Source organism: Denticeps clupeoides, chromosome 19 (assembly GCF_900700375.1).
Source record: "Denticeps clupeoides chromosome 19, fDenClu1.1, whole genome shotgun sequence".
Classification (NCBI taxonomy): domain Eukaryota; kingdom Metazoa; phylum Chordata; class Actinopteri; order Clupeiformes; family Denticipitidae; genus Denticeps; species Denticeps clupeoides.
This window is the reverse complement of record NC_041725.1, coordinates 19,456,146-19,477,714: the sequence shown is the minus strand read 5'-3', so window position 1 is coordinate 19,477,714 and position 21,569 is coordinate 19,456,146. Positions and strand designations below refer to the sequence as shown.

The window sequence follows — 21,569 nt, the reverse complement described above, 5'->3', positions numbered from 1 at the left end:
TGAGCATGGTGTTATATATAATATACAGTGTAAGTGTTTATTCTTCCCATATGTTTATATGTATTTCACTTGTAATTCCCGGCCCTTGTATTGTATTTATTTTTTGTATTTTCTGCACTATTTTGTATATATATGATAGGACTGAATGAGCTGTTTTTAATTGTACATGCGTATAGTCACAATAAAAGGTATTATATTATTTTTCTATTCTACTATATAGTATATAGTATAGTATATATAATATAGTAATATAATAAGAAATATAATAAAAGTAATAGTGGGTAAATACACAATAAATGTTTGAAAAAGTAGAACTGTAGAGTTACATACGGATTTCTGTGCATTAATATTAATATTAGTAGCCCAATGACATCTACATGACTGGATTTGTGTAATGAAGGAGACCCGTAACCCTCCACGCGGCGGGCGTCAACCTGTGGTGACGTAGAGGGGGCGTGGCTTTCGGAAGGCCGGTCAGGTGGTATAAATCTCGTCCCCGCGCCCCGGGAACCTCGAGAACGAGCAGCGCGCGAGCGACGGAGGCGCCACACAGTAACTACCACGTTACTGGCTCGTTACTTTCGCGTTACATCTCACCGTTCCTCTCACCGTCAGGGGATGAGCCGCCTGCTGCTGCCGCTGCTGCTCCTGCTGCTGGCCGCGGCGCCCTGCGACGGAGGTGAGTCCGCAGCAGAACCAGGTTAATTAACCTGCTGGTTAATACCCTGCTGGTTAATACCCTGCTGGTTAATATCTGATGGGTAATAACCTGCTGGTTAATATCTGCTGGTTAATACCCTGCTGGTTAATATCTGCTGGTTAATACCCTGCTGGTTAATATCTGATGGGTAATATTTGCTCTTTAGTACATGCTAGTTAAAAACCTGCTGATTAATATCCTGATGGTTTATATCCTGATGGCCAATAACCTGCTGGTTAATATCCTGCTGGTTAATACTTTACTTTACTTTACTTTACTTTACTTTTACTTTACTTTACTTGGCAGACGCTTTTATCCAAAGTGACTTACAAGAGGACGACACCAGCAATTCTCATTCGGATTCTATATATTTTGAGTTACAAAACTAAGAACCCTGATAAGGCCGAACTTGTCAGGGATAGAACATGCCGGGAATTGTTAAGTGCTGGATGAATAATTTTTTTTTTTTTTGAGTGTGTGTGTGTGTGTTAGACTCGTCTGAAATACTTTTTAATATCCTGCTGGTTAACATCTTGCCTGTTAATACCCTGCCGGTTAATATCTGCTGGTTAATGCCCTGCTTCCTCACTGGCGTCTCTCTGCTCGATCACAGGCGATCCGTGCTGCTCGCAGCCGTGCCAGAACCGGGGAGTGTGTACCGCGGTGGGCAGCGGCGGGTACGAGTGCGACTGCACCAGAACCGGCTTCTCCGGGGAGAACTGCACCAGCCGTGAGTTTTACACCCTGTAACGACAGGATATTTCTATTACATTTCTATTCATAATAATGACGGTCTGGTTCCTGTGTTGGTTGACGCAGCCGAGTTCCTCACCTGGCTGAAAGTGACCCTGAAGCCGTCCCCCAACACGGTGCACTACATCCTCACCCACTTCCGGGGCCTATGGAGCATCATCAACAAGATCTCCCTGCTGCGGGACGCCATCATGCGCTACGTCCTGACGTGTACGTCCTCGCCTCCGTCCCCCGTCCTCCGTTCCCTCCTCCCGACCCTAACTCGCCCGTGTTCCGCTCTCTCTCCCTAGCCAGGGCGCATTTGGTCGACAGCCCGCCGACCTTCAATTCCGACTACGGTTACAAAAGCTGGGAGGCGTACTCCAACCTGTCGTACTACACCCGGACGCTGCCCGCGGTGCCCCTGGACTGTCCGACGCCCATGGGAGTCGTGGGTAAGAGGGGAGAACGATTTACCAGGATGTTGCACCGTTTGTACGGGTTGGTGACGAGAAATGCGTCCGGCGCGCAGGTAAGAAGGAGCTCCCTGACGTCCGCGGCCTCGCCGAGAAGCTGCTGCTGAGGCGCCGGTTCATCCCCGACCCGCAGCGCACCAGCCTGATGTTCGCCTTCTTCGCCCAGCACTTCAGCCACCAGTTCTTCAAATCCGACATGAAGCGCGGCCCCGCCTTCACCCTCGCCACCAACCACGGCGTGAGTACCGCGCTGCCCTAGTGGGTAACACACTCGCCTATGAACCAGAAGACCCGGGTTCAAATCCCACTTACTACCATTGTGTCCCTGAGCAAGACACTTAACCCTAAATTGCTCCAGGGGGACTGTCCCTGTAACTACTGATTGTAGTCGCTCTGGATAAGAGCGTCTGATAAATGCTGTAAATGTAAATGCCCGCGTCTCCACCCCCTTCCCCGCGTGGGGCGTGACCCTCCGGCTTGATGGGCCCGCAGGTGGACCTCAGCCACGTCTACGGCCAGGACCTGGCGCGGCAGCGCCAGCTGAGGCTGCTGGAGGACGGGAAGCTGAAGTACCAGCTGGTGGACGGCGAGGTGTACCCGCCCACGGTCGCCGCCACCGGCGCCGAGATGCACTACCCCCCCCACGTCCCCGAGTCCCGCCGATTCGCCGTGGGCCACGAGGCGTTCGGCCTGGTGCCCGGGCTGATGATGTACGCCACCATCTGGCTGCGGGAGCACAACCGCGTCTGCGACGTCCTGAAGGCCGAACACCCCGACTGGGACGATGAGAGGCTGTTCCAGACCGCGCGCCTCGTCCTGATAGGTGGGTGGAGGGCGCTTTTATACGTCTTTATCCAATAAAACTGCTGAAAATGATCCAAAATGATCCTAGCGGTTAATCACAAGGTTGCCGCCAAGGTGCCACTGAGGTGTATGGTGAGATGTAGGGTGGTAGTAGCCTAGTGGGTAACACACTCGCCTATGACCCAGAAGACCCAGGTTCAACCCCCACTTACTACCATTGTGTCCCTGAGCAAGACACTTAACCCTGAGTGTCTCCAGGGGGGGACTGTCCCTGTCACTACTGGTTGTAAGTCGCTCTGGATAAGAGCATCTGGTAAATGCTGTAAATGTAAATGGTGCCCACTGCTCACCAAGGGTGATGGTTAAATACAGAGGACACAATTCACTGTGTGCACCGTGTGCTGCGCTGCAGTGGATCACAATAACAGTCACTTCCCTTTACCGATCCCCTGTGGTCAGGCGAGACGATCAAAATCGTGATCGAGGACTACGTCCAGCACCTGAGCGGCTACCACTTCAAGCTGAAGTTCGACCCCGAGCTGCTCTTCAGCCAGCAGTTCCAGTACCAGAACCGCATCGCGTCCGAGTTCAACACGCTCTACCACTGGCACCCGCTGCTGCCCGACGACTTCCACATCCAGGACGAGGTCTACGGCTACCAGCAGTTCGTCTACAACACCTCCATCGTCACCGACCACGGCATCAACCAGCTGGTGGACTCCTTCACGCGGCAGATGGCGGGAAGGGTGAGCGAGAACCGTGACGCTAGCGCTTCACAGCGGGCGCGGCCACCGGGAGGCTAACGCGGCGCGTCCGTTCCTGCAGGTCGCCGGGGGGAGGAACGTTCCCGCGGCCGTCATGAGGGTGGCCATGAAGTCCATCGAGCACAGCCGCCAGATGCGCTACCAGTCCCTCAACGCGTACAGGAAGCGCTTCAACTTGAAGCCCTACGCGTCCTTCCAGGACCTGACAGGTGAGGATGATGAGGAGTGATGAAGCAGTCCAGAATATAACTTGTATAACTTTTCAGTCCTGGAACAAGGAATCATGGGTAATGAGTTTCTGAGTGGATGGATTCAGTGTGTGATGAGACAGTAGACTAGAGGCAGTTCATGGGTTCTTCTCTACCTCGTTTCTCGCAGGAGAAGTTGAGATGGCATCAGAACTGGAGGAGATGTACGGCCACGTGGACGCGGTGGAGCTCTACCCCGGCCTGCTGGTGGAGAAGCCCCGCCCCAACGCCATCTTTGGCGAGACCATGGTGGAGATGGGCGCCCCCTACTCGTTGAAAGGCCTCATGGGTAATCCCATCTGCTCGCCCGAGTACTGGAAGCCGAGCACGTTCGGCGGGAAGGTGGGCTTCGACATCATCAACGGCGCCTCGCTGCAGAAGCTGGTCTGCGCCAACGTCCGGGGGCCCTGCCCCATGGCGTCCTTCAACGTGCCCGACGTGGAGGTGGCCGGCGCCGTCACCATCAACTCCAGCTCGGCGGACGCGGCGCAGAGCGACGTCAGCCCCACCATCCTGCTGAAGGAGCGCACGTCGGAGCTCTGACGCTGAGCCACCCTCACCTTCATCTCCACTCTTAACTTATTGCACTTATTTATTGATTATTTATTGTATTTGCTATTTATTTGAACTTCACATCGGAAAGGAACTTTTTTTTTCTACTTTGTAGAAGACTGTAAAAAAAATAATATATATATTTAATTTTGTATTAATGCTGTATGGTTTTTTTACATTTTTTACATGATGTGTAGAGGAAATGATGAACTTGTTAATACGCGAGTGTGACGTCATTATGGTTTACGTGCTGAAACATTCCCGTGTGTGAGATTCCATCGTTGCCCATTTTGTCTAATGATGGTGTTGCACACACTCACACACACACACACACACACAGACTTCTGACACTGTACCCTGCTTTAGAGATGAGTTTATGTCTTATCTGCTGTGAGTGGACATTTCTACTGATGTTTTGACAATAAAAACAGATTTTTGCTGGAAAACCTTCTGAACGTTCCTGAGCGTGCAGACCTACGGATCAGATTAAAGCAGATTCTGTAGAAGGAAGGAGAAAATGTGCAGACGTTCGATGGAATACAGACCATAAACTCACCTTTATATAAACACCCCACGTCTCAGAGCTGAAAGCCATTCTCTCTCTCTCTCTCTCTCTCTCGTTCCCTCGCTCAACATTCTCCGGCCAAGAGCAGACGTGCTTTGGCATCCCAAGTTTCCAAACCCAGGTGCTTATGGAAAATCCCCAGACCAAATGGGGCATGGAATGGGTAGAGAGGGGATGAGGGTGGATGGGAGGAGGATATGTAGCGCTGCCATTCATTATAGGTGGCGGCCAGTCAGCCAATGAGGAGGAACAGAAGAGGGTAAAGATCCGGGCCTCGGCTTTTTTCATGGTTCAGCGTGAACATTTACTTCAGTGGCGGCTCCCCGATGTCCTCCACTTCTCTCCAATCTAATCAGATCTTTCATCTTTTAATTACATTTACATTTACAGCATTTATCAGACGCCCTTATCCAGAGCGACTTACAATCAGTAGTTACAGGGACAGTCTCCCTGGAGCAGTAAGTGGGATTCGAACCCGGGTCTTCTGGTTCATAGGCGAGTGTGTTACCCACTAGGCTACTACCACCCTGGACCAAATACAAAATGGTTCCTGGGCCATGTTGATTATGGGGGAAAATCCGTAGGAGCTTCAGGAATCCTGAGATGCGGGAAGTCCATTCGAGGAGAACGGTGACCCAATAAAAGCCCAGACTTCAGTCAAAATGAGCATGTGTTGAACAAGTCACCAAGAAGAGCAACCAGAAATTCCACATTCAAGAATTTGGACATAGCTGGTGCAGAGAATTCTCAAACCGGAATTTGCAGGGAGTTTTTTTACATTTGAAATGCTTAAGAAGTTACAAAAGTTACGAATGAATTCTAGTTCTACGTTAGCTGAATGGTGAGAATTGCTCCTGGAGAGATGGTCAGGCAGCGGCGAATGAACGTGCGAGCTGATGCCGGTGAGCTAACCGAGGCTCCGACGTGGAAAGTCTGCACCGCAGAGTGGAAGTGCGGGAAGTTTTTATTGTTTTTGCCAAGAGCGGGTTGTGAACAGGAAAATCCAGTCATCATGCAGCACCGTGCAGGAGCGACAAAGACAAAAAGTGACCCATCTGATACTGAATCTTCAATCTGAATTGTACTACTTGCACCAGTACTGCTAATACTGGGACGGGGGTTACGGCTAAGTAGACTCTGGATGTACAGGTCATACAGACACACCCGGGGCAGGGTAGGTCAAAGGTCAAGAAGTGTGAAATCACGATTAACCATAAATTAAACATTTCCTGCAAAACACTTCCTGGCCAAGCAAAATTCAGTTTGATCATATCAGGCTTCAATACGCCTTTTGCAAACACCATCATAATCTGTTTATTATTTTCCTGGCACCTTGCAGTCTGTTATGGAGGGTGGCTGGTCACGACTGTCATGACCGGGATTTATAAGTGAGAGATACAGAACTCCCGTTTCCAGGAGCCGCAGACATTTAGGCTCACGATTCTCGCCTGTACACATTCAAAATGTCTTTTTCCTACATGCTGTTGTCCAGTTATGTCCAGTCTGTCCTGTTCATTGTACAGTAAAGTTTAACCTTTCTTTTATAGAGATAACCTGTACAGTATTTAAGTTTTAGTCTTAGTTAATGGTAGAGGGTGGTAGTGGTTAACACACTCGCCTATGAACCAGAAGTCCCAGGTTCAAACCCCACTTACTACCATCGTGTCCCTGAGCAGGACACTTAACCCTGAGTGTCTCCAGGGGGACTGTCCCTGTAACTACTGATTGTAAGTCGCTCTGGATAAGGACGTCTGATAAATGCTGTAAATGTAAATGTAGTTAATATAGTTTAGTTTAGTGTGTGTATATACACATATATATATATATATTTTTTTTTTATGATTGCACTTCCGGGGGGGGGGGGGGGTCTGTGTGAAACAGTATTTCAAAACACGGTATACTGTCGTACTGACAAGAAACCAATCTTGAAATCTTGAATCTTGAAATTCATTCGTGGAAAGTGACTTTTCTTCCTCATTTTTCACCATTTCTCACCAGGCCGTACCAGATTACGATCAGTCTGGGGTTTAAAAGTAACTTCCCTTTTGAGTTCTGCTATCTATAGTTTAAGTATCAGCGTAAAGAAAAGCAAAAGGATAAAAGATAGACAAGGAGAAGAATAGACAAAAGACTGAAAGAACCATGTCACTTTAACGAAAGTGTTGATAAGTTCCCCCGATAGACGAGGCAATTTGAGGTGCAGTTTATTTAAAGATCATAAAATGATCTCTAACACGTTATGCAAGCAGCGCTATGAGCCAAACAAAGGCTTATTGTCTGTGCCGATAAAACCTGATTTACGGTCATACCCAGAATCGACACCCAGATAAGCAGGCGCATGGTGGGATCGGTCCACTTGTCTGGAGTTTTCTCCTTCCAGGTTTGACGGGGGGTTCAGCGAAACACCAACACACGTCTGGTGTGTGACAGCCAGCGGCTTCCCTTCGTGAGAGCCGGTTCCTCTCAGGATTTCTTCATCTTGTTGCTCAGGGAATTCCTCCTAAATTGTGTGCAAACTTGGTCATCAAGTACAAGAAACGTTTAACCTCTGTGCTTGCAAACAAGGGTTTTGCCACTAAGTATTAAGTGTTTTTTTGTTAGAGGGTTTAAATACTTATTTCACTCAATGAAATGCAAATCAGTCTCTATCTTTTATTTAAAGTGATTTTTTTTCAATTTTCCTTTTGATGTGCTATCTGTCACTGTTAAAATAAACCTACCATTAAAATGATACTGTTCTGAGACTTTTCATTTCTGCGTCATTGGACGAACTTACAAAATCAGCGAGGGGTCAAATAATTATTTCCTCCACTGTATATAGCGACACTAGATGAACAAAATAAACACACTTTCCTCCCTGATATCAATCAACACACATGCAGACTACTTTTATCTGCAAGATGTCTGAAGTTGAGTCATGGCAGCTGGACGTCTCTCCTTAAGATAGATACGTAGATCTGTTTCATTCACGGAACTTTATCAATCTAAGGGAAGTTGAATAGTGACCACAGATTTATCCTCCAGGCCTTGAATAGGCTTGTAGAGTGAAACAAGGCAGGGGAGAGACGTGGGAACCCCCTTGTATAAGTAGATAAATAACAATCGCCAGATGGGACGATTTCGAATGGAGTGACAATGCCAACAGCTCAATGCTAAACTGGTTTTCCCAGTTTACGCTCAGGAATGGCCTCACAAAAAGCCATGTGGGGATGTGAGCTGACGTCTCTACAATCAGGTCAAATTGTGAAATTCTGCAATTTCACGATGCGCTTATTCATATTCCAATGAATGTTTTTGTTGTTTTTCTGCGTAGTATTTTTTATCCAACTCATGGTGTCATGTGATCGTGTTTCTCAGCTCCTTAAATCAGACCGTGCGGGGGAATCTGAAGCCGAATTCCCTGGGCCACTGGCACGACTGGAACAGTTTCTCCCACAAACACGTGACATGACAAACGGAGGCAAAACATTTTTTGGCAAAGCTGAGAGGAACAGATGAAATGAAAGGAAGTTGGTGGCGAAAAGGCGCTTGTGACTGCTTTCGGAATTAACAAATATTGATCTCTGTGTGTAGAGTCAAAAATGTGTTTTTAAAAAAAAAAAAAACATCACAGAAAGTTAGATCGAAGCACGATGCTTAAACCATCTTGTAACAGAAATGCACATGTGATCATTCCATAGAATGGCATTTGGCGGCACCATTATCTGTCTTTTTTTAGAGCCGATTTGAACTTTAACTCTTTCCTGGTACTGGCAGTGCAGAACATTGAGCTGTGGGCATAATGAGTCTGGCCTCAAGGCTGAGCGATGGGATCGGCTGAAACTTGAGGAAGAACCAACAGACTGTAAAATCTCAATAGTAACAGAGCTGAACATTAACAGGAACCTGAAGATCCTTCCTCCATTCCAAATAGGGTCAGAAATAGATGTAGTTAATGCAACGAAAAGAGGAAATAGCCTTATCTTCTCGCTTGTCTGTGTTTGTGTCTCATTTCTCACTGAACGTCTTTTTGAAAGTGTTGGGGAAGACAGTAGACATCCGTTCACTGAGGTTCAGCCTGGCTTTGGTTGAACACAGGCTTAGGTGGGAGCTACATGGACAAATTTAGGAGAGCACAGTTACCAGCTGACATGCCTTTTCATTCAGAAGAGTCTTTAAACTTGGGACACAACATGTCAGCATATTTTCATCCCATTTTAATCAAATCTATGAATTGAGACCAAGGCAATGAGAAATGCTGGGACTCGCGGTGGGTCCATCATGGATCGTTCGAGAAGTTAACTATGTACACAACGCGTCCTGCAACCATGCAGATTTATCTGCGCGTTTACTCCCGAACGAAATATGTTTGTGCCTGGACTTGCGTTACGTTTCCTCTGTTTACTCCCCACACGCCCATGTTTGTGCAGGAGTAACGTGATATTTAAAACTGTAGGCAAAGAATCCATGTCATGACGTGTGGGAGGATTTGGGAAGAGCTGAAGATCCGCTGTAAGGTGAGTACAGGAGAACCTGCATCTACCCCAGGTTCTGCACTGGGACAGTCACCATCCATGCGAGCTGTGATAGACCCTGCACGACCCTACACGACCCTACACTATCCGATACCTTTATTTTTCTGTGTGTAGAAACTAGAAGATGGGGAGACCATAGAATAGTTTTACACAATAGGTAATTGTGTAATTATTTCTGTCACCAAAAACATGATTTTTAATAATGCTCTTACGAGCCTGACGATGTCACACATTCTAGATCACATGCTAGTTGCAGTGGCCGTGGTGGCCTAGCGGGTAATGAAGCGGACCCGTAATTGGAGGGTTGCTAGTTCGAATCCTCAGGTGCCACTGACTAAGGTACTGTCCCCATACACTGCTCCCCGGGCGCCTTTCATGGCTGCCCACTGCTCCCCGGGTCCCCAGGTGATGGGTTGAATGCAGAGGACACATTTCACTGTGTGCACTGGGTGCTGTGTTGTGTCACATGTGACAACTAATCACTTTCCTCATTCCGGATTATTTATGCAACATGCACTTTACTGAAGACCGTATTTCTTTCTTGCTTTATCTGTTTAGTTATGTCTGTTTTATTTCTGGTTGTTTAAAGTCATTTTAATGCCTTGGCTCATTTTATAACAGAAGATTCATGAATGTTTGCATCTGTTATTTCCATGTTGACTAGGGTGCTCGTAGGCTAGTGGGTAACACCACCGCTTATGAACCAGAAGACCCAGGTTCAAACCCCACTTACTACCATCGTGTCCCTGAGCAGGACACTTAACCCTGAGTGTCTCCAGGGGGGGACTGTCCCTGTAAATACTGATTGTAAGTCGCTCTGGATAAGGCCGTCTGGTAAATGCTGTAAATGTAAATGTAAACGTGGTTATTGCCTCTAGAAAAGGACTCATGTTGAGTCTCAGTAGGACATATTGCTGGAAGACTGGACACCAGAGAGGTTAAGCACGTCCTCTGTGGTGCTCCAGTGATGGTGAATGAGATGATGTTGTTGCTGCAGGTTATGTGAGGTGAGAGAAGGGGGTCGGGGGGATCTGGACGCCGACGTGCAGAACTGCACAGGAGTTTGATCCAGCACCATGTGTGAGTCTATGGAAAACCCTCCTGGCTGCCAGAACACCCATGGGTGCAGTGACGTGGTGTCACCCGGGTCCTCTGCTGCAGGAGGTTGATGCGGCGCGGGGGCAGGACAGGCACCGATTATCCGGGTTTAATTGCCGTGAAATGGCACCAGCTCTGCGGAGCGAATGCGCCCCAAATCAGGAGATTTCCATTGGACGGCCTCACGCAAGCCGAGGGTCCGATTGGCTGACGTGTAGCGCCCCCCCCCCCGTTCTGGCTGCGCTCCTGGCTGTCGGCGTGGCGACGGGCCGGCAGTACGTGCAGATTTTCAGGTGAGGACGAGCGGGCGGAAGCGTCCATGTTCCGTGCCAGAGTGTGGAAGTCGGTGAAAGCCTCCAGCGGAGCGAGCGCTGACGAAGCCGCTGGACGCCGGGCTCCTGTTGGTGCAGTGACCGCCACTCCTCCACCAGGGCGGGGCTACGCCATGCTGTCATTGTAGCCGCTGGCGTGACCCACATTATAGAGACTACCGCTTATACCGCTTATGCTAGGGTGGTAGTCACCCCACCACCTGCTCCCTGGATCCAATCCCCTCACACCTCCTTCAGTCCATACAGCCCACCATATTATCTGCTCTGACACATGTCTTAAACTCCTCACTCACAACAGGAACATTCCCCACTGCTTTCAAACAGGCTGTCATTGCTCCCCTGCTCAAAAAACCCACATTAAACCCATCTCTACTGGATAGCTACCGCCCAGTCTCCAACCTTCCTTTTCTTTCAAAAATTCTTGAAAGAGCAGTCCTGGCTCAACTTTCCTCATTTCTCCACAAGCATGATCTTCTTGACCCTTTTCAGTCTGGTTTCAGGAAAGGGCATTCTACTGAAACCTCCCTCCTGGCAATGATGGACGACCTTCGTGCTGCAAGAGCTGCCCGCAGATCATCTGTCCTTGTCCTACTTGATCTATCTGCTGCCTTCGATACAGTTAACCACGAAATTCTTCTCACCACACTCTCTGATTTAGGAGTCACAGGAACCGTACTAGATTGGTTCACCTCTTATCTTTACGACAGGTCCTTCAAGGTATCATGGGGAGGTGAGACATCTGTCCTCTCTAGGGTAACCACAGGGGTTCCACAAGGCTCTGTCCTTGGCCCCCTTCTATTCTCAATATACACTCGCTCACTTGGTCACATCATCCAATCACATGGCTTCTCCTATCACTCTTATGCTGATGACACCCAGCTCTATCTGTCATTCCCACCAGAAGATGCTACTATAGCAACAAAAATTTCGGCCTGCCTCTCAGACATATCGGCATGGATGTCTGAGCGACACCTCCAACTCAACCTATCCAAAACCGAGATTCTGATCTTTCCGGGCAACAATTCTCCTCAGCAAAACCTTTCAATTCAAATTGGATCGCTATTGTTAACACCCACGGCATCTGCAAAAAGCCTTGGAGTTTTGATAGATAACAAACTGAGTTTGAACCATCATGTTGCTGCGATCTCCAGATCCTGCAGGTTCACTCTCTACAACATTCGCAAGATTTCTCTCACAACAGGCTACGCAGCTCCTCGTCCAGGCAATGGTCATCTCCAAACTCGACTACTGTAACTCTCTCCTGGCTGGAGCCTCTGCAGTCACCATAAAACCACTCCAGATGATCCAAAATATGGCAGCCCGTCTCATTTTCAATCAGCCAAAATACACCCATGTTACACCTCTTCTTACCTCCCTCCACTGGCTCCCGGTAGCTGCTCGCATTGAGTTCAAATCCTTGATGCTGCCTACAGGGCTGTAAATGGAACTGCGCCCTCCTACATCAACACACTACTACCTAGCTACACTCCTGCACAGAAGCTACAATACTACCTCCTACATCAACACAATACTACCTAGCTACACTCCTGCACAGAAGCTACAATACTACCTCCTACATCAACACAATACTACCTAGCTACACTCCTGCACAGAAGCTACAATACTACCTCCTACATCAACACACTACTACCTAGCTACACTCCTGCACAGAAGCTACAATACTACCCTCCTACATCAACACAATACTACCTAGCTACACTCCTGCACAGAAGCTACAATACTACCTCCTACATCAACACAATACTACCTAGCTACACTCCTGCACAGAAGCTAATATACTACCTCCTACATCAACACAATACTACCTAGCTACACTCCTGCACAGAAGCTACAATACTACCTCCTACATCAACACAATACTACCTAGCTACACTCCTGCACAGAAGCTACAATACTACCTCCTACATCAACACAATACTACCTAGCTACACTCCTGCACAGAAGCTACAATACTACCTCCTACATCAACACACTACTACCTAGATACACTCCTGCACGCTCTCTCAGATCGGCAAACGAAAGGAGACTAAAAATTCCTTCTTCACGGGGTCTCCGATTCCAATCATCTCTGTTCTCCGTTGTTGTCCCTGGCTGGTGGAACAACCTGCCCTCCTCCACACGACTAGCCGAGACTATCAACACTTTTAAGAAGAAGGTGAAAACCCTCTTATTGAAAAAATATTACAGACAAATCTAACACTTACACAAGCACATGCGTACACATTGAATAAACAAATACAAAATGTATAAATACATTATAATTTTTCTTAGTCTAGCACCCAACAATCTCCGAGCATGCTCTTCACTGACAAGTCTAAGCCTTATCAGGGCTCTTAGTTTGTAAACTCGATATTCTATAGAAATCGAACGAGAATTGCTGGTGTCTTCCTCTTGTAAGTCGCTTTGGATAAAAGCGTCTGCTAAATAAAGTAAAGTAAAGTGGTAGTAGCCTAGTGAGTAACACACTCGTCTATGAACCAGAAGACCCAGGTTCAAACCCCACTTACTACCATCGTGTCCCTGAGCAGGACACTTAACCCCGAGTGTCTCCAGGGGGGGACTGTCCCTGTAACTACTGACTGTAAGTTGCTCTGGATAAGGGCGTCTGGTAAACGCTGTAAATGTAAATGCTTATCCCAGACAAAAAAAGACTTTTCTGTTGTTGAGGCCTCAACCTGTTGATGCGGTCACCAACAGAGATGCTTCTCGTTCTCTGGGCGACATCATGCATTACCAAACCGAATCGTGGATCCAATGACATCCGTGCAAGTGGTCGGAACTAACCAACCGGAGACAATGTGATCGTGACAAATAGGAAGCAGTATTAAACGTTGGCGGGGCAGAACGAGAGCTACGTTTCGCCCGGCCTGTGTGTAGGAATGTGGGTGTGTGGGTGTGTTTACAGATGCTTGTGTGAGTGTGTTTGTGTTCTTAGTGACATGCATGTCACTGCATGCTGAAGCTTAGCTCATGCTCGGGTTACGTCACGCCTCTTCTCTTCTCTCCACAGGACGTTCGTCTCCCAGTGACCATAAAAGGCAGCAGGGGCATGATGGGAAACACCCCGCAACATTAAAATACTGTTAAAAAATAGCACATTTGTTGGTTTGCTCCCAGAACACTTCTTCTTTCTGTCTCGGAGGGAAACGGCAGAGTCTGAGCGACGGCCGCTGTTGCAACAAGGGAAAGACTTCGGAAAGACGTAATTCCAGATACTGGATACAGCCGGATCGTTTTAATGATGTGGTTTCCTTCCTCGTAGTCAGCGTGATGGTTTGTGGGGTTCCCAACGTGTGGCTAAATCTCAGAAGTGCGTAGCCCGGCGTGAGTCAGTCGCGCGGCATGCCAAAAATTACCTGGGAAGGGGGTGGGGCTTCACACCCAGCCCGTTAAAGGGTCGCCTCTGTCATCTTCTGCAGTCGCCATGGAGGACGGCGCGGGTTTGGGGTAAATAGTTCAGCGTTACGCACACTCCCTTGTTTGTGTTGGAGCTGTTAGACCAACGAGGTCGAAGGTCATGAGTCACACAGACTTTCCCAAGTGAGCAGAGCTGATCTCACCGTGGACGCTGTGTTGTAGGCGAGTGGTCACGTCCAACTTCATTCACCCACTTTCGTCCTGCAGCCTGCGCACTAACAACAAACGCGTCCACGCGGGAAAGCTGCGGTGGAGTCAGACCTTCTAGGAATCACACTCTCTCTCTGGAGATCCCTGTCTGGGAAGGCCGACTGCGCGTGTGTGTATATATACTGTGATGTCCACCCGAATACCGATACACTCACCAAAAAAAAACAATGGCTTCATAGCTCAATGGCCGGAGCACTGGTCCTATAAACCAGGGGTCGTGAGTTCAATCCCCGCAAACGTCTTTCTATGGGGCAGCGGTGGCCTAGCGGTTAAGCAATCAGAAGGTTGCCGGTTCGAGGCGCCACCGAGCAAAGCACCGTCCCCACACACTGCTCCCCGGGCGCCTGTCATGGTGCCCACTGCTCACTCAGGGTGATGGATAAATACAGAGGACAGATTTCACTGTGTGCACCGTGTGCTGTGCTGCTGCGTATCACTTCACTTTCTAAAAGCCACGTGCGCTCCGGTTTCTTGTTGGACTGTTCGTGTGGTCACAACGGACCTGGTTCCGCGTGGAAGCTTTTTTCTGCCTGCGCGACGGGGTCACTTTTTTGGGAAGGAGAGGATTCCTGTTTACCTGCAACATTCCTCACCAACAACACCGCCGAGGTGTCGGGTGTGAACCGTCTCCGCCAGTTTACAGCACCTCCACTGATGTCATCACGTCCAGCATAACTTTCCCAACATGAATCAAATATAAGATGTTGAAATGTAAAATAAGAGGTTTTGAGAACATTCTCGCTGTGAGATTTTCAATAGTGGACCTCTAATACTGCGAGATGTACGAGCATCAGGAAGACGCTCAGCACCAACAGACATTAGCCAACACAGCATATTTATCAACATATTTATTAATACTTGCATTTGATTAATAGTGCATTGGATCGTGTGCACGAATCTTGTGACTGAAAAGTGAAACATTTCAGTGTTCTTTTCTGTATAAATTTAGTTTTTGGCACAAATCTGACTCCATAGTTAGCAAAACCCCCAGAGCAACTGCACACTTATTTTACCCATCATGCCCTGCAGCAGCCACCAAAGTCTGTGAATTTGCTTTCGTCATATAATATACACAGCAGAGTCATTGTTCGAATTTCAGCGACTACATTATGGTTATTATTATTATTATTGTTATTATTATTATTCCAGCTTCAGCTTTTTTTGGTGCACCTCTGGGTGTTATTTTGTCTGGTTGAAATGCATCAGGTTGAGCTGCGAGTTTCACTCACATGTCAATAATCCCTTCACTTGCACCTGGATTGGTGTTCACATCATGTACTTAAATAAATAGAAATGATGGATCATCTTGTCTTGTCTGTTATCTAGCGCGCTGTAATCTGCGGTGCACGCAAGATCACCGATCTACCAAAATCACAGGTACAGATGGACAGGAAATGCCTCAATCCAGTTGGCCTTTAATCAAGTTCAATTCCGAATGCGGCCCTGATAACGTCATTCACGTCACGTGTCCTCCCTCGCAGGTGCCGCGCTAAAAATACCGTGAGAACAAACAGAAATGCAGCGGGGCGGGTGGTGAATAGTAACCCGAGGTGTCCGCCGGTGAAAAGTTAATCTGCTCTCACAATGATTTTTGTGCGCCTCGTGGACGTCAGCGGCCCCCTCCGTGGCCTAATGGAGGGCGCGCACCGGGTAAAGGCCACGCTTCTCACCTGACATTCCGGCTGACGCCCACTTCCTGCCGGGGATGGGGTGGGGCCATGGTGTACATTTTTTCCATTTGTCGGATAAACGGAATCTAACAAATTTAATCTGACATTTAAATTGATGACATTATCACTTTATTTGACCCGTACAGTACAGAACAAATAAAGAGGAACGGTAACATCGAGCTTCCATTGTCAAATAAGGGGAAGCTGTACAGAGAAAGAAAATAATAAATTAGTTTGGCCTTCCCACACTGTAAAAAGAAGCGTTGTGCCAACTAAAAATGATCAGGCAAGAGGATAGAAAGTCAACTGTTAAGTAATTCATGTAAAAAAACATCAGCAACAGTCCAAAGTTCTGAATACACCTCTAACACCCACATGGACAAACTCTGAGGTAGAAGAGCAGAGGTTCCGTTTCTCACCTCGTCACTCTGCAGAGAGGAATCACCTCATCATCAGATACAGTTTAAACTGTTCACACACACGCACGCACGCACACACACACACACACACACACACACACACACTGATGTCGTTTGTGCAGAGTTTCAAGAAGAGCACCATACCCCAGCTTGTGCTGCTCCCCGGGCGCCTGTCATGGTGCCCACTGCTCACCAAGGGTGACGGTTAAATACAGAGGACACGTTTCACCGTGTCAACGCGTGCTGCGCTGCAGTGTCTCACAATGACGATCACGTCACAGTTTCAGACAATTCAGTATTCAGTTTGCAGCCATTTGCATTTATGTTTTGTCACAACGTCTAGCAGCAAATAAACACGCCTGTAAGATAAAGTTAAAGTGAAGTGATTGTCACATGTGATACACAGCAGCACAGCACACGGTGCACACAGTGAAATGTGTCCTCTGCATTTAACCCATCAACCTTGGTGAGCAGTGGGCACCATGACAGGCACCCGGAGAAAGTGTGTGGGGACAATGCTTTGCTCAGTGGCACCTTGGCAGCTCGGGATTCGAACTAGCAACCTTCTGATTACCGCTAGGCCACCACTGCCATGCCTGATAAGATTATCTCTTATCAGGCGTGAAGCCTCTTTTCAAAAGTTCCGTACTTACAGAGACATCGTGAACACCTAGATGCAAAAGCAGGAGTCCACTAAAGAAACAGTCTTCGGCTACAGTACGGCCCTGGAGCACTCCGAGAAGCCCCGCCCCTACAGTCCTGTAACTTGGTGGACAAAATGGCTAAAAAATGGCTCCCTATAACTTTGCACTGAAACACGTAAGTAAACAAAAGTAAATGCTTGCTTGATAACCATTTTAACCGGTTTTGTTGAATGAACAAAGTTTTCTTAATCAGGACACGCCCCTTTCTCACACCGCGACCGGCTGCTGGCCGCAAGTCACCCGCTCCGGGTTTCAGGCCCTTTTCTCTGCCACCGTGTGAAATCCGACGCCCGGCGCTTATCTCCGACAGACGCAACCGAGGTTCCAGGCATCTGGGGAATTCGCGTTTCAGCGGGCGTGGCCGTCAGGGGGCTACCTGGCCTTCAAAAGCTCATTCAGGTCTATGGGAATCCTGCGAGGGTCGCCCTCGGGGACGTCAGAAAAGCTGCAGATTACAGGACACTCAGATAAACGAGGCTTCATCTCGGAGTAGAGCTTCACCAAACCGTGTGTGTGTGTGTGTGTGTGTGTGTGTGTTATCTGGAGAAACCGCAGGCAGAATGTTTTTATTCCAACCCACGACTTTTAGCTCTCACCCAGTCGTAATTCTGGAGGGCTGTGAAGGTAAGTCTCCTTCTACTGAAGACATGGTTCATTCAGAGGAGAGCTGAGGACCAGAAGCCATGATGAAGGAGCAAGAGACTTGGTAGAGAAGATCTTCAGCTCCTGTAGGGTGGAGCGAATGCCTTCAAGCCAAACCTTTTTTTATTAAGAAGGTGCAACTGGCCGTATGAAAATGTGTAAAGCACGACAGGCGAATTGGAGGCGGAAGTGGAGAAAAGATGAAGATGTTCATGAGCGAGGTGTGGAGAATTCCACAGCGCCATTCGTCATTAAATGATTCAGCCATCACAGAAATCTCAGCACGGCCTCAGTGAATGACGGCCTTTGTCTGAGGTCGGGAGTGGGTCCGTGTCATCAGCGGCGGTGACGGTCACAACGACACACAAACTCACAGGCTCTCACGAGGCGGGGGGAGGACGGGAAATTATTGTTCTTCCTGCTTTACAAGGCCGAGGAAAACGGGGAAATTTGCATCTTGCAAGATCTCACAGGTTTTGTAACTTATCATGCATTTCTAGTTTCTGTTTAATCATTTCAGTTTGCTGGCCATGGGTCTGATGAACATCAGTCAATTAAGTGAAGTGAAGTGATTGTCACTTGTGATACACAGCACACGGTGCACACAGTGAAATTTGTCCTGTATTTAACCCATCACCCTTGGTGAGCAGTGGGCAGCCATGACAGGCGCCGGGGAGCAGTGTGTTAAAGTTAAAATGAAGTGATTGTCACATGTGATACACAGCAGCACAGCACACGGTGAACACAGTGAAATTTGTCCTCTGCATTTAACCCATCACCCTGAGTGAGCAGTGGGGACGGTGCTTTGCTCAGTGGCACCTTGGCGGATCGGGATTCGAACCGGCAACCTTCTGATTACGGGGCCGCTTCCTTAACCGCTAGACCACCACTGGCCCATTATCTGCATGAAACTGTAACAGTCACAGGTGAGGTGAGGCAGTCCACTGTCCAGAAACCAGCTCTGCATGGAAGGACTGAGGTCTGGTGCCATAAAAAGGAAGTAATCAAATGTTGTTTCTGGTGTTGCAGAAGATACTTGCAGCAGGACGTTTGGTGAGACGTTGTTGAATGTCCTTCCTCCTTTTAAACACAGGAGTAAACATCTATCAGCCACAGCAGACCTTCATGAAAAATGTTGCTGAGCAGAAGGAATCCCACACCAGTAATCTTAAGGAATATTTTCAAGGGCAACTATCTTATATCCATTCAGAAAATTATGTGAATTTATGCTTAGTTATTGTAAGGCTCCCTTTTTATTACTTACAGTTACGGCATTTATCCAGAGCGACTTACAGTCAGTAGTTACAGGGACAGTCCCCCCCTGGAGACACTCAGGGTTAAGTGTCTTGCTCAGGGACACGATGGTAGTAAGTGGGGTTTGAACCCGGGTCTTCTGGTTCATAGACGAGTGTGTTATCTGCTAGGCTACCTCCACTCATCGTTTGCTACATATTTTTAATTTTTTGATATGGGGTTTTGTTCTCCTCATTACACAAATGCACATCACCTAATATGCTGAAATCCAATAAATTCATACAGATTGAAGTATATGTATGTAAATTATAAAATCGTCAAGGATCTACGACACAAAGTAGCACAAAAAACACAAACCCTTAAAACTCAAAACCCAAAAACATGATGCTGCATATACTGGAAATCGTTTATGAGCCGTGGTGGACCAGCCGTGGTGGACCAGCGCCTAACTTCTCACCTGGAGAATCTGGTGGTGTGCGGCCTGAAGTGTGTTTAGCTGTACTCTGATTTGGGCGGCGAGTGTGTGTTCGAATGTGTGGGCCGGGTGCAGGTCCAGGTGCAGTCTGTATACAATCTGATGGATGTTTGGAGGAGCGCAGATGTTTCCTCCACACACACCAAACCCTTAAACACACATATAAACACATTCATGAGTGACTCAGAAACACACACACATGTACACGCACACACGCGCACACACACATTAAGGACGTACAGTGGGGCAAAAAGGTATTTAGTCAGCCACCAATTGTGCAAGTTCTCCAACTTAAAAACTCTCAACTATGAGAGACAAAATGAGAATTTATTTGCAAATTATGGCGGAAAATTTGTATTTGGTCACTAACAAAAGTTCATCTCAATACTTTGTTATATACCCTTTGTCGGCAATGAAGAAGGTCAAATGTTTTCTGTAAGTCTTCACAAGGTTTTCACACACTGTTGCTGGTATTTTGGGCCATTCTTCCATGCAGATCTCCTCTACAGCAGTGATGATTTGGGGCTGTCGCTGGGTAAGACGGACTTTCAACAGAGTTTCTATGGGGTTGAGATCTGGAGACTGGCTAGGCCACTCCAGAACCTTGAAATGCTTCTCACGAAGCCACTACTTCGTTGCCCGGGCGGTGTGTTTGGGATCATTGTCATGCTGAAAGACCCAGCCACGTTTCATCTTCAATGCCCTTGCTGATGGGAGGAGGTTTTCACTCAAAATCTCACGATACATACATTAATTCTTTCCTTTACACGGATCAGTCGTCTGGGTCCCTTTGCAGAAAAACACCCCCAAAGCATGATGTTTCCACCCCCATACTTCACAGTAGGTATGGTGTTCTTTGGATGCAACTCAGCGTTCTTTCTACTCCAGACACGACAAGTAGAGTTTTTACCAAAAAGTTCCATATGACATTCTCCCAATCCTCTCCTGGATCATCCAGATGATCTCTATCAAACTTCAGTCATTCACTAGGTCCCCCCGTGTGGTTCTGGGATTTTTGATCACCGTTCTTGTAATCATTTTGACCCCACGGGTGAGATCTTGCGTGGAGCCCCAGATCGAGGGAGATTAACAGTGGTCTTGTATGTCCTCCATTTTCTAATAATTGCTCCCACAGTTGATTTCTTCACACCAAGCTGCTAACCTATTGCAGATCCAGTCTTCCCAGCCTTGTGCAGGTCTGGTGTCCTTACACAGCTCTTTGGTCTTGGCCATAGTGGAGTTTGGAGTGTGACTGTTTGAGGTTCTGGACGGGTGTCTTTTATACTGATAATGAGTTCAAACAGGTGCCATTACTACAAGTAATGAGTGCAGGACAGAGGAGCCTTTTACAGAACAAGTTATAGGTCTGTGAGAGTCAGAAATCTTGCTTGTTTGTTAGTGACCAAATACTAATTTTCCACCATAAATTCTTTAAAAATCAGAGGATGTGATTTTCTGGTCTCTCATACTTGAGGTATACCTATGATGAAAATTACAGGCCTCTCTCATCTTTTTAAGTGGGAGAACTTGCACAATAGGCGGCTGACTAAATCCTTTTTTGCCCCACTGTATATGTGCGTTACCTGAGGGCTGGGATCAGAGGGCTGGACCTTCAGAAGTGCTGATGGTTGGAGAAGGTGGCGACCACAAGACGCAGGAAACGTTCTGTTCGTATCAGAGGACAGAATCCTGCTGAGTGGTGAAACCATCATGATGACGACGCTGGAGTCGACCATCCAGCCGACTCAGCCAAGAGCTCAGCGGCAACTTTTTAAAAATTCTTTTGTCTTTTGGCAAAAGAACTAATTCATGAGAAGAATTTCACGTTTTGAGTTTCCATGATGGTGTCGTCACAAACCCTGCACACAATTTGCAGGCTCACTCTACCCTGGAAGGGGGTCCCTCTCTGTATCACTCCTTCCCAAGGTTTCATCCTTTCTTTTTTTTCTCTCTCCTAGAGTTTTTTTGTGTG

General features: G+C 47.6%; 1 protein-coding gene across 1 annotated transcript; it reads left to right on the top strand.

Moving 5' to 3' along the window:
* The first annotated feature begins 618 nt into the window (after nt 1-618).
* On the top strand, nt 619-4,722 carry LOC114768818 (prostaglandin G/H synthase 2-like). Its single transcript, XM_028961121.1, has 9 exons — nt 619-679; nt 1,314-1,430; nt 1,520-1,663; nt 1,744-1,887; nt 1,965-2,146; nt 2,401-2,731; nt 3,172-3,458; nt 3,538-3,685; nt 3,855-4,722. Exons 1-9 carry the CDS (start codon nt 619-621, stop codon nt 4,265-4,267), a joined length of 1,827 nt encoding a protein of 608 aa, XP_028816954.1. The 3' UTR covers nt 4,268-4,722.
* The last annotated feature ends 16,847 nt before the right edge of the window (nt 4,723-21,569 follow it).

Bases quoted from the DNA above. Each gene is read 5' to 3' on its own strand.
- LOC114768818 (XM_028961121.1), top strand. From the start codon at position 619: ATGAGCCGCCTGCTGCTGCCGCTGCTGCTCCTGCTGCTGGCCGCGGCG. The intron at 2,147-2,400 runs GTGAGTACCGCG...ATGGGCCCGCAG, and splicing joins CCCTCGCCACCAACCACGGC to GTGGACCTCAGCCACGTCTA. The intron at 3,459-3,537 runs GTGAGCGAGAAC...CCGTTCCTGCAG, and splicing joins CGCGGCAGATGGCGGGAAGG to GTCGCCGGGGGGAGGAACGT.